At 39.5% G+C, this 16,903-nt stretch overlaps 1 protein-coding gene across 1 annotated transcript in view; it reads left to right on the top strand.

Moving 5' to 3' along the window:
- baiap2l1b (BAR/IMD domain containing adaptor protein 2 like 1b) overlaps window positions 1-16,903 on the top strand; it is a 51,671-nt gene that overhangs the window by 17,843 nt on the left and 16,925 nt on the right. The window contains exons 4-6 of the mRNA XM_072694144.1: window positions 8,776-8,837; window positions 11,929-12,000; window positions 13,025-13,159. Of these exons, the coding sequence (XP_072550245.1) occupies window positions 8,776-8,837; window positions 11,929-12,000; window positions 13,025-13,159 (269 nt within the window). The remainder of the gene's footprint in view (window positions 1-8,775; window positions 8,838-11,928; window positions 12,001-13,024; window positions 13,160-16,903) is intronic.

The raw sequence follows: 16,903 nt of genomic DNA on the forward strand, positions 1-16,903 counted from the left end.
GTGTGACGCTCATTTGCTCATGCTAGTTGCCAAGAAACATGTTGTGTCAGGAAAGTAAACACGCAGAAGAGCGAGCAAGAGAGCTGTTCTGCTTTGTTTGAGTAACAAGGTCATACTCTGATCCTATTTCGTGATCTGTTACTCAGATATTAGTCATAAAGCTCACTGACCGTTTTATGGTGAAGTTAGACAGAGCAGAGCATATGACAGTCTGACATATGATTATGAGGTGTAGAGACAACCATATTTGCTATTACTGTTGGAAACAGATGGAATTTGGCCAACACTTACACACTAGTGATCAAACACACACAGTTACCGTGAGCACATGTGCCCGGAGCAATGGGCAGCCTCCTGCGGTGCCCAGGGAGCAATAGCCCCGTGCTCTAACCGCTGACCGCTTTGCATTACATGGATAGTAACATAACAAATTACATGATTTCAATTCCTCACTTCTGTCTTATATGTCTTTTTATTAGTTTCAATATTAACAACCAATAACAAATGGCAAACATGTAAATTGTGTTTTTTCTATCCATGTAATCACAGTAGGTGTACAATAATACTTTTTTAATCTCATTTTAAAGAATAAAATATCTCCCTTCCTACATACAAACACACAAGTGCTCTGATTCATCAACATTTAACAAGCAACATTTATGGTTGGGTAGGATTCTCACAGATATGGACAAAAATGCATATTGCAATGGTGATATACAATCTTTAGAGGTGTATTGTTATATGTATCATTAAATGATTATGCTTTACAAAACAGAAATTAAATGTACTTTTTATATAATTATTTTTATCATTTATTTTTAACCCCATTTTTTATTCAGTTTAGAGGCCCAGCTACCCAATCACATTCATGTGAACTCCCCAATCACTAGCAAATCCCCCATCACTAAGAGAATGATGGGTTGGTTGGTTTTCTACTTACAAACAGAAGCCATTTGAACTTCAGCCCAAAGTTCTCTCCTCTCTCTTACTGTCTAGCAAACGTTTTTAAGCAGGAACATCTATGATGAGGATTCACACTAAACATATTTGTGATGTTACTGTAATAATCACAATAAGCAACATTTCTCAGGGGATTCAGTGTCCAGGAACAAGGAATTATAACATGGCAACGGGTTCCTGGTTCAGTCCTAGGTTGGGCAACATCAGTGTTTTCCAGTTACTAGAAGGCTGTTTCAGGTTTCTTTCATCAGACAAGGGCTAGAACTAATTATATAATATAGTCTGCTTTTTTTATTAACTGAGTAAGAATGTTTTAAAAAGTCAAAACAATTGCATGCATAGCCTTTTGAAGGTGCCAAAATATTTAATGGAAAAAATGGATTTCATTAAAATATCTCTTTGGCAAAAGAAAAAAAATCATTTAATTAGGAGCATTCATCATGGTTTGCTTCTTACTGCAACAAATATAAAATAACAGTAGGAGAATTTAAAATATGCATTATTCTCATACACATTGCCTGTTAGTAGCTGGCAGTTTATCAATAAGACAGTTATAATAAACAAGTACATTAAAAAAAGGGGGGGAGCTCCATTGAGTTTTGTTTCTGCTGGGCCTGAAAAGTTAAAAAAGGTTTGGCAGTATTTAGGGTGAAGTTAATTTTCCTGTTTCATTCTTTATTATAAAGTCTCTGACTCTCATTTCCTTTAGGTTTCAGTCTTTAACTGAGCCATTACATTTACATTTACATTTACGGCATTTAGCAGACGCTCTTATCCAGAGCGACTTACAAAGTGCTTTGCTATTTACCCAAGAAAAGCCTTAGCTAGTTAGAATAGACTAATAATACAAAAGATACCTCCAAGCTTAGACATTACTAAACACAATACAATAAGGCGACCATAGAACTATTCGTCCAAGTACTCTCTGAAGAGGTGGGTCTCTCTGAAGAGGTGGGTCTCCTCATTACTGAGCACCTTGACTAATCAAATACATCCACACATGGAAATACTCTCCTCTACAGGATTTTTATAAGGAATTTATTTTTAACTCAGAAAAGAATGGTTTTTGGGGTAAAGAATGCTTTTTGTTTTAGCTCCTGGTTGTTTCTTTTTTACACAATGTGATCTGAACTGATGTCCACACCCCACTGTGGTGATTTGTATAGTAGTGGAAAGAGAGGTGGTCACCAACCCCACACACAGACACTTGCACAAACACACGCACACCCTCCCTCTCTCCCTCCCTCATGCCACAAAGGAAGCTTTTTACCAGGCTGTTCTGGTGACCTTTAGTCTGTCATGTTGTTTGAACGGCACTGAGCAGCGCTGGCCGCTGGACAGCAGTCAAAACACACCCAGCAGGAATGAGCCAATCTGATAGACCAGCTGTTTTTAAAGTGACCGGACGGTTGCATTTCAGGGGCCCGGTTTCAACAAATAGAAGAAGTTGTTGTACGTTTTACCACTTTTGGAAGATATAGATCAACTTTTTCTGTTTTTGCCATTTTTCAGTGTTTTACATAATTTAAATCTGGCATCTGTTCTTCACAAAGTTTATGCATGATCCAAAATTATCCCAGAATGAATACAACTTTTATTTTTCGTTTCATTAAAAGTTCCAATGGTTTTACCCTCTTCTGTTGCCCTTTGGAAGATACATTTGTGGGACAGTGACAATGTGCTATGATGCAAGCGGTATGGACAATATGAAGATAATGTATCAAAATCATGATAAATTTTGTTGAGCATATCGTGGATATTGTTAGTGCTTAAAAACACTGATCCACTGCACATTTCATTATGGAGAGTGTAATTAGTGCTCTTTAATTAAAGAGCATTTAGTATTTAAAGATCATTTTTTAAGACTCAGTCGCTACTAATGCATTTTGTCTGCATGTCAAATTATCACAATAAATATTGTGTAGCGTGAAATGATTTTGAATCCTCTGGAGTCAAATTCGAAGTTTCTCGATAAACAGTCTATGTCCTGCCAAAAGAGTTATTACAAACCTCTGTTACCAAATAATAACCCACCACGTTTGTACAGAAGACCATGTAGTTACTGAATAATACACCTTAGTGTGTGCTAAATCTTTCTGCGTTAAGGGGTTAATATCGTTGTGATTATACAGTGCAGAAATACAGTTGAAACATCTGTTGAATCCGCCCTTTCAACTGCATCTTATTGTCAGATTGTACATGAGTCAAATCTGGAGTTACGAGGCTATAAAGATGGGTCAGGATACTTGTCTCTGGTTCTCGTTGTGTCTGACTGGTGGATTCGTGTATCCGTCATCTGCCGCGCATCTGTAATTGGTGGATTCGTGTGTCCCTCTATGTTTTGTGTGAAACTGACCAATGAAACTCGTCTTCTGCCTTTTAGCATTTATACACTATTAGATGAGTACAGTAGTGTGTCAGAGATCACTAAAAGGGTGGACACTATCTGTGTCTGGTTACATGTAGTCATATTCGTTTGTTGACAGGATTTCTTGTACATAGTACAGCAGTAATTGGTTAGCTTATCCTCATCAAATGACATCCATTCGTCTTTGCCTCTTCATCCTCACGACAGTAGCATTCGACCAGTGGCGGTGCATCTTCTCCTGCATAACCACGGACATAGGATTAGCCTGGTGATCCATATATCAGTGGTGCAGCAAAAATAGATGTATCCTACAGTACAAAATAAACATGCCAGAAAGTTCAGAGTGATGGAGCGAAGAACCATTACCGTTGAGAATAAAGGTTTAAAGAACATCCACATTAAGTAGAGTTTTTACATCTATTACAAGTAAAGAACCTCTTAGGAACTCTTCGTTTCAAGGGTGTATGTAGTGATTCCACACATAACCTCAAGCTAACTTTGAAAGATGGGAGAAAGAGTGAATTTTAAAAAGTAGAAGTGTCTACATTCCCCCATCCTCAAAAATTACTTTGACAGAATTGTCTCAGTGAATTGTAGCAGCTTAGCAGAGCACTATGGGCTTGATTCATCAGAAACCCACCAGCGTGTTCTGTACTGGATCATCCATTGTCCTGGACCTGCCTGTTGTTGCCTGTGATAATACAAAGGCTATGGACAATCTATGATCTTTTGTAATCACACAGTAACCATTTACAGTAAAGCCCTGGCCATGCCTCTCTTGTGTTTGTATGTGGCCGTTACACCATTGTGCAACCCTCTCTCTTTGAGCCTTTGTTCCAATCAGTGGAAGTTTCTGTCTCTGACTGGGTGGCACCCTGTGTTGCTTTGATCGGAATGTGCTCATAAACGCCCCCTCCCACTCGAACACTCGACTGCAGTGTCTATAATTCAGACTTGATTATTAGAAGTATTGAGATGTTTGGGAAGTGGAGAGCTGTTCTGTTAAATGAATATCTAGACATGTCTGAGAAAGCTCATCTCGGCATCATGTTCTTCCTCGTTAAAGCGTTCCTGTTGGGGAACACACATTATTTTATGACATCATTTATAAGGCGATCATTTCCCATTATCTGATGTTTTATCTAAGTCATGGATGATAGGAAGGTTCCTAAATGTGTAATGATGGGCAGTATTGATCAAAGTTGAGTTTGCTGTGTTTTTCAGACATATCGCATTATCATTGTAAATCTAACATGGTAAAACTTAACTTGAAAATGAAAGCCAGTGTAAAAAGATTGTATGCCAGGTTATTTTGGATCATTTGTATTGTTCCATTCATCATTAATAAAGATAATTAACCCGTACTTCTCGACTACCACAGTGATCCTGAAATGTATTAAGCGGATAAGAAAATAATGGAGGGTGATGATTCTTCACTGTGGCTACACTGGGCTTACAAACATGGCATAGCTTGTTTTGGCCTGTATTATTCTTTTAAAATGACATCATAGGGAACATTACACTACACTGTACATGTTAACCAGACAGAAACCGTTTCCACAGATTTCCAGAATAGACATGTTCTGTTTATTTAGTTTGCATGGATTTCTATCAAAATTGTTAGGTCTGAAAAGACCAATATATAAACCTGGTATTTCATTATTGTGTGATACCAGTACTGTTATACTGGTGTGGATGATACCCTATATGTCCAAAAGTTTGTGCATACTCCTACTAATTAATGCATGCAAATAAACACACATAGCTTGTCTAGTTCCTGTGGAGAAGTATTGTAAACAGAATATGACTCTATGAAGCAGATAAGTGTGAATTGTTAACCTATTAGTACCATGCCTGTGGGCTAGAGGGGTATAAAGCTTTTGGGAGGAGTTGGGAAGTTGTGGATGAGGTGGGGTGGTGATCAACCAACAGTCTGATCTCACTGATGCTCTTGTCGCTGATCGCAATGAAATCTATAAAGCAATGCTTCATAATCTAGCAGAAATCAAAGCAAGATCTTTTCTAATACCCTTGAATGAGTACAATGAATGAGAAGGTGTCCCGTTACTTTTGTCCATGTAGTGTATACCAAGCAGCACTACAAATAGCATTAGTCAGATTTAAAGTATAAATATCGTGTAGACATCAGTTAAAAATTCTAGATCCGATATAAAGTGTAGGAAATAATGAATGACTCCAATCCAGTCTAGTCTGAAATAGCTTACATTTATAATATTGTGTAATGTGATGTTGTTAGCTGTGTGTTTTTTCTCGTGGGGTAGTGTTTAAGTGTTTAAGCATGATAGTCTACTTTTAGATTCTCATTTTAAGTGAACCTCATTTGAAAGCTTAGAATGTTTTTAAAGAAAGTAAATTCAGGTCAGTATCAGCCGACTCTCAAGGTTTCGATATTGGTATAGGTATTGGAAAAGAATGTGGGATCATGACATCTCTACCAAACATCATAAATGTGAGTGGCATGAATCCAAAAGAAGATAGGAGCATAAGCTCAAAACAATTCAGCACATTCCATGCATCCTTATTTCTTTATGCAAACGAGATATGACTCCAAAGATCACTGGTTTTATGCCTCTTCATTTGCCACATAAACAAACTCATGTGCTTCCATTGGGTCTTTTATGAACAGGTAGAATTAATAACAAAGGCCATAAAGTATCATTTATACAGCAATGTCACTAGATAAATGTACTCTGTGTGGCTTAAAGACATTTCCTCCTACACACTGTGCCGTGTATTTCAGTGCATTTCAACACGGACCTCTTTTAGCATGGGCCTTTTTCAGTATGTTGATCAACTGGGCTGTGGGAAATACACATACCTCTTCCGCTCAGGTGGCTTTGGTAGTCTCGTGTCTCATGTTGAGACATGAGCCGAATCAAAGTTCACTTCTTCAAATGATCATAGGCCTGCTCTTATCCAGGTGGATTTATTTAAACAGATGATTTGGCTATGAGTCATTATCTATGCGTCAACCATGTATCACGTCAATTCTATGCACTGTTGCAACGTTGTAAGTAAAATAAGGAGGGGTAGTTGATGTAATGAGACTAATGCAGTCACTGTCGATTTGGAAATGTTTGTAATTAAACTACAGATTATTTTGACGATTAATTAAGTAAACAGTGTGTTTTTTTAAACGAGATATAGAGAGGTCAGATTCTGTTACTTACTATAAGATATATGTCTTACTCCCATAACAAATTGGCAGGCTAAATATTTTGGCCTGCCCACACAGAATCATAGAAGTTAACTGTCAGTATTACACATCCAGATTATTTACAAATAAATATTTTTCTGCTGAAATAGTATGGCAATCCTGTTCATCTGGCTTTCTTAACTTATAATGTGGCGTAGCATTAACATAGTGTTATCTATTTCCAATAAATACGAAGTATGTGTTGGGCTACACACAGTGCCCAAAACCAAACACATATATACTTTATGTGCCACAACAATGAATCCACTTCTAATGGTACCACACTATTTTTACACATTGTTGTGTAATTGTGCAGTGGTGTGTGGTTTGGGATGCAACCTACAAGGATGAAATTTATTAACCTCCTAAACTTCTAGACGTAGTGTTTCCAGAGGTCCCTGGCTCTTTTCCCCACTGTTATAACTTAAGATCAAGGTTTGCATTTGTTTTGCATGTAGTTACTGATTAGTGTGAGAAAAGTCACAGAGGGTAGGGGGTTAATGGGTAGAATTCCACTATACATGTATGGTCCCTCTCCTGAATACACTGAATAAACTAGACCAACTAACAGAATAAAACTATTTTTTTTTATTCTCTAAAAAGCTGTTATGTTGCTTTCACAGTATGTTCTGGATCAATATCCATCCGTACAGTGAAGCATCATTCTTTCGGTTTTGCTGCATTTGAAAAGAATCTGAGCAAAAAGTACAAACTTCAGAATTTATCCTGCTACTTCTATCTGCAGTCACGCCATTAATAAACCCAGGAACGCTGAGAGACATACATGCCCATGCCTTAACAGTGCCTCCACCATGTTTTACAGATGATGTGGTATGCTTTGGATCATTAACCCTTCCTTTGCCTCTCCAGACTCAGTTCCAGAACTGACCAGGCTTTTTAAACTGTTTTCTAGCAGTTTAAAAAGCAGTGTTACCAGGGGTTTGCATCTTGAAGGAAACCCTCTGTATTTACATTTAATGAAATATAGAATTCTGCAATTAGCTGCTTTTGTTGGTTGCCTTCTATGGTCTTCCAAAATTCTTTTTTGGTGCCTCTGGGCCTGGAAAAGTTTCTGTTGGCTCTCTGAGAGGATTATTTTGTTTTTCAGCCTAATAATGGCATCCTTCACTTGCATTGACATCCCTTTGGACTGAATATTAAGCATTCTCTTGAGCAGCTACTACCAAATGCACTTTTTTTCAACTCTTGTAATCAACTCAGACCTTTTAGCTTCTTAATTTGTCCTGAAAAAATGAGAGAACAGGCCACACCTGGCCATGAAACTGCTTATCGGTGATTGTCTGATTACTTTTCCGCCTTTACTTAAATCACATCTTGATTGCATTGGTGGTGGTGGACAGCGAATGACCAAATTTGGTCTTTAATCACAGTCCAAATACTTATGGACCTAGCTATATAAATTATCATCATGCAGACCGGCAACCAGTCACTGTTGTTTCATTGTTAAGTATCGAGATTTAATGAGTAATCGTGACAACGTATTTGTGACTGGGCAGTGTGAAGAGAATTCCTGCTGAGAGTGTGAGAGAGAAAGAGAGATTGACCTGTGGAGTCTTGAGGACTCATGTGGATAGATAACAGAGCTAAATCAGCTGTGCAGAGAAAAGGCTTTTTTCTATGTGTTGTTTCCATGGAAAACTCGCCTTTTCCGCTCCCTCGCTGTACGGACACGGAGCCCCTGGGGACTGATAAAGTTTGTCTCCAGATTTCTGAGAGAATTGGCTAGAAGTGCTAACAGCAGTGGCATGAACTATTAAGCTTCTGCCCAACCTTCAAAAGCATCTCTTGTGTGCATGCTGATCGGCAGCTCACAAATAACCGTTGACTAAGTGTGCTGTGGGCGGATCCTTTTATACATAATGTGTTATAATGCTTTCTTTCTTTTCTTTTTTTTTACTGTAGGCTCGCGTGATTGCATTTTAATCCTCATTTGATTGCTCTGAAAAAGAGCATGCTGGTTGGAATATAACGCCGAGCTCCATGCTGCATGAGCACATTTTAATTACAGTAGCTTGCTCTAAGGGAGGGCCTGGTGCTGGAAAACAAGGCCTTTGGGGTTTAATTGTCAGAGGAGACTTGTGGTTCATTATGTGGTTGATTGTGTGTTGAATATTGCAGATACATGTACCTGGAGGAGGTTTAGCCATGCGTGTGTGTGTGGGTGTGTGTATGCGTGTATTCGGCTGATCACTGTGATTTCTCTCTCCAGGGGTTGTGCTGATGGAAATCTCTGAAGTTCACAGGAAAGTTCATCTAGAGCTGGAGGAAAATGTAAGTGTTTTCCAGTAAACATCACATACATAGAAATATTGCCTAATGATCTTCATGTTGAGATGTGGATCGCTCTGTGTGTCTCTAGTGTAGGTTTTCTTATGGCAGCCATACTGTACCTCTTGGCGCTATTGAAATTGTGCCCATTGATTAGCACCTGCTCACAAAATGTGCTGGATTTAAATGTTTACATTCACATCCACATGAATAGAATAGATTACAGCTCTAGTTTTTACTAGAAGAAAATAAATCAAAAGGCAAAATTATGTTGATTTAATGTCTTTTTTTCATGTGGAATTGATGTAAATATTGATTATATACTCCAAAAACATTTATACAGACATTTATAGGGCTCCAAATAAAACCACCATATTAACTGCGTTTTTAAACCAGGCTTTGCAAAACACATTTAGTTTTACATCTTGTTGAGATGTGAGGTCATACATACCAAAAAAAACAACATCAACAACAAAAACAATAACAAAATACTCTACTTTCTTGTATTTCCTCAATGGTCTGTTCCCCAAATACCAATAAAGCTTTCATTCATCATGCTTTCATTCACACAGATATATAAGGCCCTTCAAACCAAAGCAGGTTAGGGAATAGATGTGCACCTGCTCCGATAGTAACGTTTAGCACAACAGGTTTCAGCATGTCCTGTCTTGCACCTGAGGCCAGCTCTGTCGATGGCGCAGTACTTCGCGTTAACACAGCACAGATGCATTCTGCTTGCTCACCTGTCCCCAGTGCTGCAGGCTAATTGATCGAGCCGCAAGTGTAAGAAACACAAACAACAAAAGCCTGGATGGTGTGAACAAGTGTGAAAGACTGGCTTCTGCCCTTGAATTTAAATTTGACCATACAAAATGTAAATCAAAAGGCAAATGTAATTGCACTTTAAAAGTATCATACTATATATGGGTAATATGTGTGTGTATATATACACAGTAATATCAGAATATTATGACCACCCCAACGTCGCTACAGTGTTGTCGATAAGTTGCCTTGTTTACATTTTCTCAACAACATTGTCACAACGTTGTCGTAATCAAATCATTAGTTAACATTGCCTCTTGGTCATAAAATGAGCTTTTGAGAACTTGTCATGTTCCATAATCCATTTTCTGGCAATAGAACATGTCATAAATTTTGGAATTTTTGTGGGCACCAAACAATTTGTTGTTGATTTTCTCAACATTGTCACAACACCATCTTGTTTGCTATGCTGCTGCATGTAATTACGTGAGCACACCAGTCAGTTGTAGCAGAGTGCAAAACCATCATCATGGGCCAAGGATATGAAAAATACAGAGGCATGAAAATACAGAGACCCAGTGGCATAACAGTGGTGCCCTACAAGCCACTGATGCCAGAGCAATCGATGCACCAGAGTAGACCAGTTAACCTCTATAACGAACACCTTCCTTCACCTAATACAGTCAGTGCCACAGTGTCTTGATAGTGTCATCCAAGGTTTTGTTTCCACCAAGAAAAGCTGAAAAAATGCATTACTTAACGGAACATTCTGCTCACCAATGCTGTACAGTTCCGTTCCTGTTGACATTTTTGGTGCTGCTCCTTTGAATAATATTAAAATAACTATTTTGCGATCGTTTGGCTTCCTTCGTATTGTAAACACAGCATGAGAAAAATCTAGAAGCCAGAACTGTTTAGTATTTAATCCATTAAAAAGGAAAATGTAGTGAACGGGTTGGACCAGACTAGGGTGTTTTTAATGTTAAGAGTTTCAAGGGAAGTGGTAATTGACTGTCAGTTAACTTCAGCTTTTTAGCCGTACCTAAAAAAAATCTGTACCTTGAAGCTACATGTTATGTAGTTAGACTGTTCTAATAATAGCCTTACTAGTTATTCCCATATGCTGCATCCCTCAGGAAACTGTACTGTGCTGATTCTTTCAAAAACGGCTTTGAAACACTGGAAAATGCTCATGATGAGCTAAACATGGACCAGTGCCATGGACCAAAGTTTCCTAACAGAATGTATGTTCTGACTGTCGTTTCTACTTACTGATATATTCAAAATAAAGGTTCCTAAATGGCTGCGGACATGGATTAGATGGATTTAGTTCTTCACACTCCATTAATGGTTCTTCAGGGTTCTTTGGGGTTTTCCATGGCATTACTCCATAGTTACTCCTTTCTGGCACTACAAGAGTATACCTTCCTGTTTGCTATTATACTTACCTACCCACACTTATACACACACACACCCAGTGTATCATCCACTCCCTGTTTTTATGGCTTCCAGAGGCTTGAAGGGTTCCTTCATCCCCAGGTTACTGTTTCTTTCCTACACATAGTAACCAAGTGCTAAAAATAGCATAGTCTGAAAACATGACATTAGACTGGCGGCTCAAAAAAGCTTAGTCTTGACAGAAATCAGACTGAACTTTTAGAGAAGGAATAAATTTGGCAGCACAGTATTTTTCTGTTTGTGAATGAACGATCTTTCTGAATGAATGGATAGGAAAGTAACAGCAGTGTAAAAGAGAATTCTACCAGAATGGCTCGGTGTGGAGGAGTTTCGAGGAGTTGGCCAGGGAGAGCGAGTGTGGGAATTCGCATATTTTCACAGGGAAAGAGAAAAAAAAATCTGTGCTTATGAAAAAGAAGAATGGGGGAGATGGGTGGGCGCCACTTGTCGCTTCAGCGAGGTCTGCGGTGATGTAATCACTCGCCCTCGCTCCACTCTGTGGTTGAACAGGCTGCGTTAGGAGCATGCGAGTATGTGTGATTAGTTGAATGATGGTTAGAGTGTGGGGGTGGTAATGGGTTGGGGGTGGGCATGGGGGGCATGGGCATCCCTAGCCTGGGTCTCTGACTCATCTTCTTCATAAAGACCCTCATCAGCAGGCACTTGGGCTTATACAACAGCAGCCAAGGCCAGCAGCGCTTTACTCAATGACCTATTTTTACTTTTCTCTGTGTGCATTTGTGTGTATTTGTGCGTGTGCGATGCTAATGCAGGCTCACCACCAACGTAACTCCCCCTCTCTGTTTATAATATCTACACAGAATACATTTCTATCCCCTTCAGTCTTTTCATCCTTCTCCTTCTCTTTTTGCAGTTTAGACGCTTCCATCGGGAGATTATCGGTGAGCTTGAGAAGAAAACGGACATGGATGTGAAATACATGACGGTGAGCAGCGCGTTCCATGGGGAATGGTACTAAAAAAACCCAGACAGTGACAATCATAATAGTCCTGTGGTCTGGAGACCCTGTGACTGATTCATGATAAAGAAAATATAAAAAAAATATTAAAAAAAAGTCTGTTACTGTGACTAGTTATGTTAGTAGAAGATGAGACAGTCTCCAAAATGCATAAAGTCTGAGCTCTCAAATAACTTCAGTAATCAATTTAAGACCTTAAGTAGCCTGTTAGGGCTATGGCTTATTCACAGTCATCAGACATTCATGGTAACACAGAACTTTTCTGGACATTAGTTAGAGAAGCTGAATGTGTGAATGCAAATGTCTGTATCAGCTATACTGGACATTCCCCAGACTTAAACCTGCCAGCTCCCTAATACAGAGGGAGGTTATTTATAAATGTTGCTCACAAAGCAGGAGAAGGTTAAAAGAAGATGGCAAATCGCGTTCAGACTATGTTTCCTAAGTTCGTAGTGTAATTAAGAATTGGCAGTTAATCAGAATGGTGGAGGGAAAGTTGAGGTCTGGAAGACCAAGACCAACTTTCTGAGAGAGCTGCTTGTAGTATTGCTAGAAAGGCAAATCTCCTACTGCATAAACCCAGCTTGAGTAGTGTTGCACTATTCTACTGTGCAGCGACATCTGCACAAATATAATCTTCATGGAAGAAGCGTTAGACGAAAGCCCTTCCTGTTAGTACCTGCAAATTCTGAAACTAAAAAAATCATCTATAAAAAGGAAGATTTTTACATCATACCTCACAAGCCACAATGAACTGCCCCAGGAGGTGCATGCTGAAGCTTTTTCCATGGCCCTCACAGTCCCCTGACCTAAACATACAATATAAACAATATGTGGACAGAAAGTGCGGTGCATTCAAGACCGTCCAATCTCAGAGAACCAGAAGCATTTTGCAAGGAATAATGAGTGAAAATCCTTTAAACAACTCTTAGCTGCCTACAGAAAGTGTGAACATGCTGAGAGTGTAAGTGGGTTTCATGTGTGTCCACAGGCCACGTTCAAGAGGTATCAAACAGAACACAAGATGAAGCAGGACTCGCTGGAGAGATCTCAGGCTGACCTGAAAAAGCTGAGGAGGAAGAGCCAAGGGAAGAACGCCCTGAAGTATGAGAGCAAAGAAAATGAGGTGAGTGAATGCAAACGCTTGCGCCACTTTCATATCCCTGCCATCATACAGTGACGGCCGCGGGGTTGTGTTTTAACTGCCCACATGTTTATGAAGAAAGAGTAGTCGTTGGACTTTGTGTTATGCTTATGAATTCCAGGAAAATACCCTGCTGTTCTAGATCACACGCACATACACAATTTCCAGATACCACATATGCACACACACACACACACACACATGCTGTACCTTGCCCTAATTGTATATCAAAACCAGAAAAACCTTCAGGAGGTAAGCCTGAAGTTAAATGTATCTCACAAGTCTCGCAGGCAAAGAGGCATTTAACAGTGAATCACCATTCCCTGAAAGTTGAAATGCAAAAATAGGTCCAAAGGCTTTTCTTAAGCAAAATGAAATGTCAAGACTGACTAGAAATTATGTATGTGTCACGAGGCAGCAGATGAAATGACTCCAGCGTCTTCTTTAGATGCTGTGTGCTAAAATACCACCATGCAACCACCATGAAACACTTTAGCAACACCATAGCACACACTTAGCAATAGAGACCATTAAAGAATTAGTTTAGCAAGAACTCACATTTCCGAGTCTTTTTTCATACTCCAAATGATGTCGATCATTTAAGTCATGCTTATTATCAGAAGTTCACTTCTTTAGTTGTGCCCTGGACCTACGGGGGTCATGTAGATATGTAGATAACAATATGTGATAACAGCATGGGAAGCCAATGTGCATCAGTTTGCATTGTGCAAAATGCATGTCTAATCATCACACGCTTCCTTCAAACAATGGTGAGTTGATAAGTAATCTGAAATAGATGTGCAAAACCACACAAGCAAACTTTGGACACCCAGCATGTCTTAGCTAATCAACTACGTTTGGGATAATTCTGAAACAAATAATTAGCAAAATACCTACAATTCATTTTCCTCATCTTTTTATTACTCGTTTAAGCCTTTCCTAAGTGTTGGACTTCAGCTTATACAAAACCACTGAATGCATAATTCCCTTCCAGCAGAATATTCATGGCAATCACATATAGATATGAAGGCTTCTCTGTATGTCTCTGTATGTCTGCCTCCACATGGATGGGATTATGCAACAGTATAATGTACAATGCTTCTTTTTTTCTGAAAGATCTTGCAGACCTGTATAAGAGTGAATGCTTCCATTGGTTTTACAGACCCCTGAGATAAGACATACACTTCTTTTTTTTACACATCTTCTTTTCAGACAAGACAAATAACACAAAGATCATATGTCTGTGCTTCTGCAGTCTCAGCCATCTGTTTTTAGCATCCTGACATACAACCATTACAGTCATAACCAATACTGCTGTTGTAAACAAAACAAATGACAAGCCTACCAAAGGAGAACAGTTATAGCAACATGGTCAAAATCTGTGGGATTACACTTTCTTAATCAGAGCCTTCTGCATCACTCATATAATTCCAGCTGTAGTGTATTTCTGGGTACTCTTATAATTCCAGCTGGAGTGTATTTGTGGTGGCTCATTGCAGAGGTTTAGTTTTCTTCTTTCTCTTTTTCTTCTTTATCGTTCTGCAGCATTTTTGTCTCCTAACACAGTTTTCGAGATATTGATACCGTTCCAACTCCAGATTGTTTGGTCAGATTGTGCAATTTAGGCTTGCATACCTATTTCTGATCAGACATACAGTTTCTGCATAACATCAGATTTGTTCCCAACTAGGGGGAGAAAGTATGTGCAGCCTTTCCATTTCATAATGATACAAATACACTAGTAACAACCATCAACCCACATGGAGTACTATAACAACTGCTTAGCAACCACCAAGAAACACCTCAGCAACTCTATAGCACCCACATAGCATGAACAAAACCATGAACCTTAGCAACCACCTGGGGCACCTTAGCAACTATCTAAAATACCATAGCAACCACCATGAAGCACTTTTGCAACACCATAGCACACACTTAGCAACCACTTGAATACCTTAGCAACCACCTGTAATACAGTACCTTAACAACCACCCTAGCAAACACCTAATATATCATAGCAACATAGAAAGGAAAACCTTAGCAGCCACCTGGGACATCTTAGCAACCACATAAAATAGCATAGCAACTGCATTGTGTTACATATAAAGGAAAAACAACACCAGGTTGAATGTTAATACAATTTACTTTATTGAGGGATATTAAAAATCTAGGTGGTATAAGGATCACCACTCCTGATCCTAGGTCATGTAGGGTCTGCAAAAAAAGACCACATAGAGAGAGAGACTAGAGACATTAAAATGTGGTCAGGTGGTCAGGTGGTCAATCGTACAACAATCCAAGCTATATACTGGAATCCAAGATCTATTAACACTACTAGGAGTCTTCCCTGGATTTGAGCGAGCACGCCACTGCGGGTCTCCACTAATGACTGCACCTTTCATCTGCTATTCCGCTAGCAGCCAGTAGAGGACACACACAGGGTCGTAACAATAGCAACACCCTAGCTACCCCTAGCAACCACTTTGCAAAACCATTTTCACTCTATTGGCCACATAGCAACAGCCTAGCAACTACCTGGACTTTATTCTTTATCTTCTTATTAGTTTAGATACGACTTAATTTCATGAATACTTGATTAAAACCCCCACAGAAACACTCTTAGAGGCTTATTTGGAACTGTGACTGGTCCAGATGCTCACAACATGTTTTGGGTGGTCTCCACCACATAGGGTTGTTCGCATTTTGACTTTAATATTAATGTCAATTTACTAGTGGCATTGATATTACTAATTACTATCGTAACTGCAGTTTGATCAGTTCACATGCAGTGTAGCCAGACAATTGTCCAGGAGCATGTCCATAATGCGATCTCATACAGTCATTGTTTTCAGGAGCTCAGACTGGAATGGTGTTTAAGACCCTTCTGTGTCTCTGCTGTGTCTGATAGAACTCGTGCCTTTCTTACCAGGTGAAATTTAGGTGTCCATAGCAACAGGCTTCAGCGCAGATCACAGGTTTAGGGTGATAAACGGCCAACTCATTGTGAAGGACCTGCCTATGCCTGTGTCTGTGATTTATATAGATATAGCTTGTGCCTCCCATACTTTTATCAAGGCTTTTAACAGCTCTGTAGGGGAGTGAAGCAAGAAAAGCCTGTAAAAACACAGCCACCTTCTCAAATCTCAGCAGAACACAGGGCTGGCGTGGCCGTTCCTGTTGTATTACGGGAATATTTTGTGTTATCGCAGCTAGCCAGAATGTTGTTGTCTCTCTGATAGCACACATGCATGTGTACCGGTGTGTGAGTATGGCTCGCAGCCCGCTCAGCTCTAACACTCAGGTAATTCCCTTGCCACTGCGAGAAATGCAGCATGGCTCATTCAAGTGCATTTGAGGATGGTGCTCTGTTTGAACAGGGATGAGATGGGGCTCGCTGAAAGCAACCTGGCCAATGTGTGCTGGCACTCAAAGCAGGAAGCAGATAAAAAGGAAGGCAGCTTCGGAGTGCCAGGCGTGTTTTTTTTTCCCCAACAAAGCCAGGGGGGCTGCCTTCTACCAGACCATCGCCCAGGTCCTTCCTGTACCACCAAGCTTGATTGTTTTCTTTAGTCTTTATATACAGTACCTGCGATTAAAAAAAACAATCATATCAAGTGCCTTTCCAAGAAGTAATGAGGAGTTTTAATAACAAGAGGAAGCACACGCCAAGATGTAGAGCGAGGATTAGTAAAGGCTATGAATGGTGAAGGGGGGATCTGCTTCAGT

Source organism: Salminus brasiliensis, chromosome 12, assembly GCF_030463535.1.
Source record: "Salminus brasiliensis chromosome 12, fSalBra1.hap2, whole genome shotgun sequence".
NCBI lineage: Eukaryota > Metazoa > Chordata > Actinopteri > Characiformes > Bryconidae > Salminus > Salminus brasiliensis.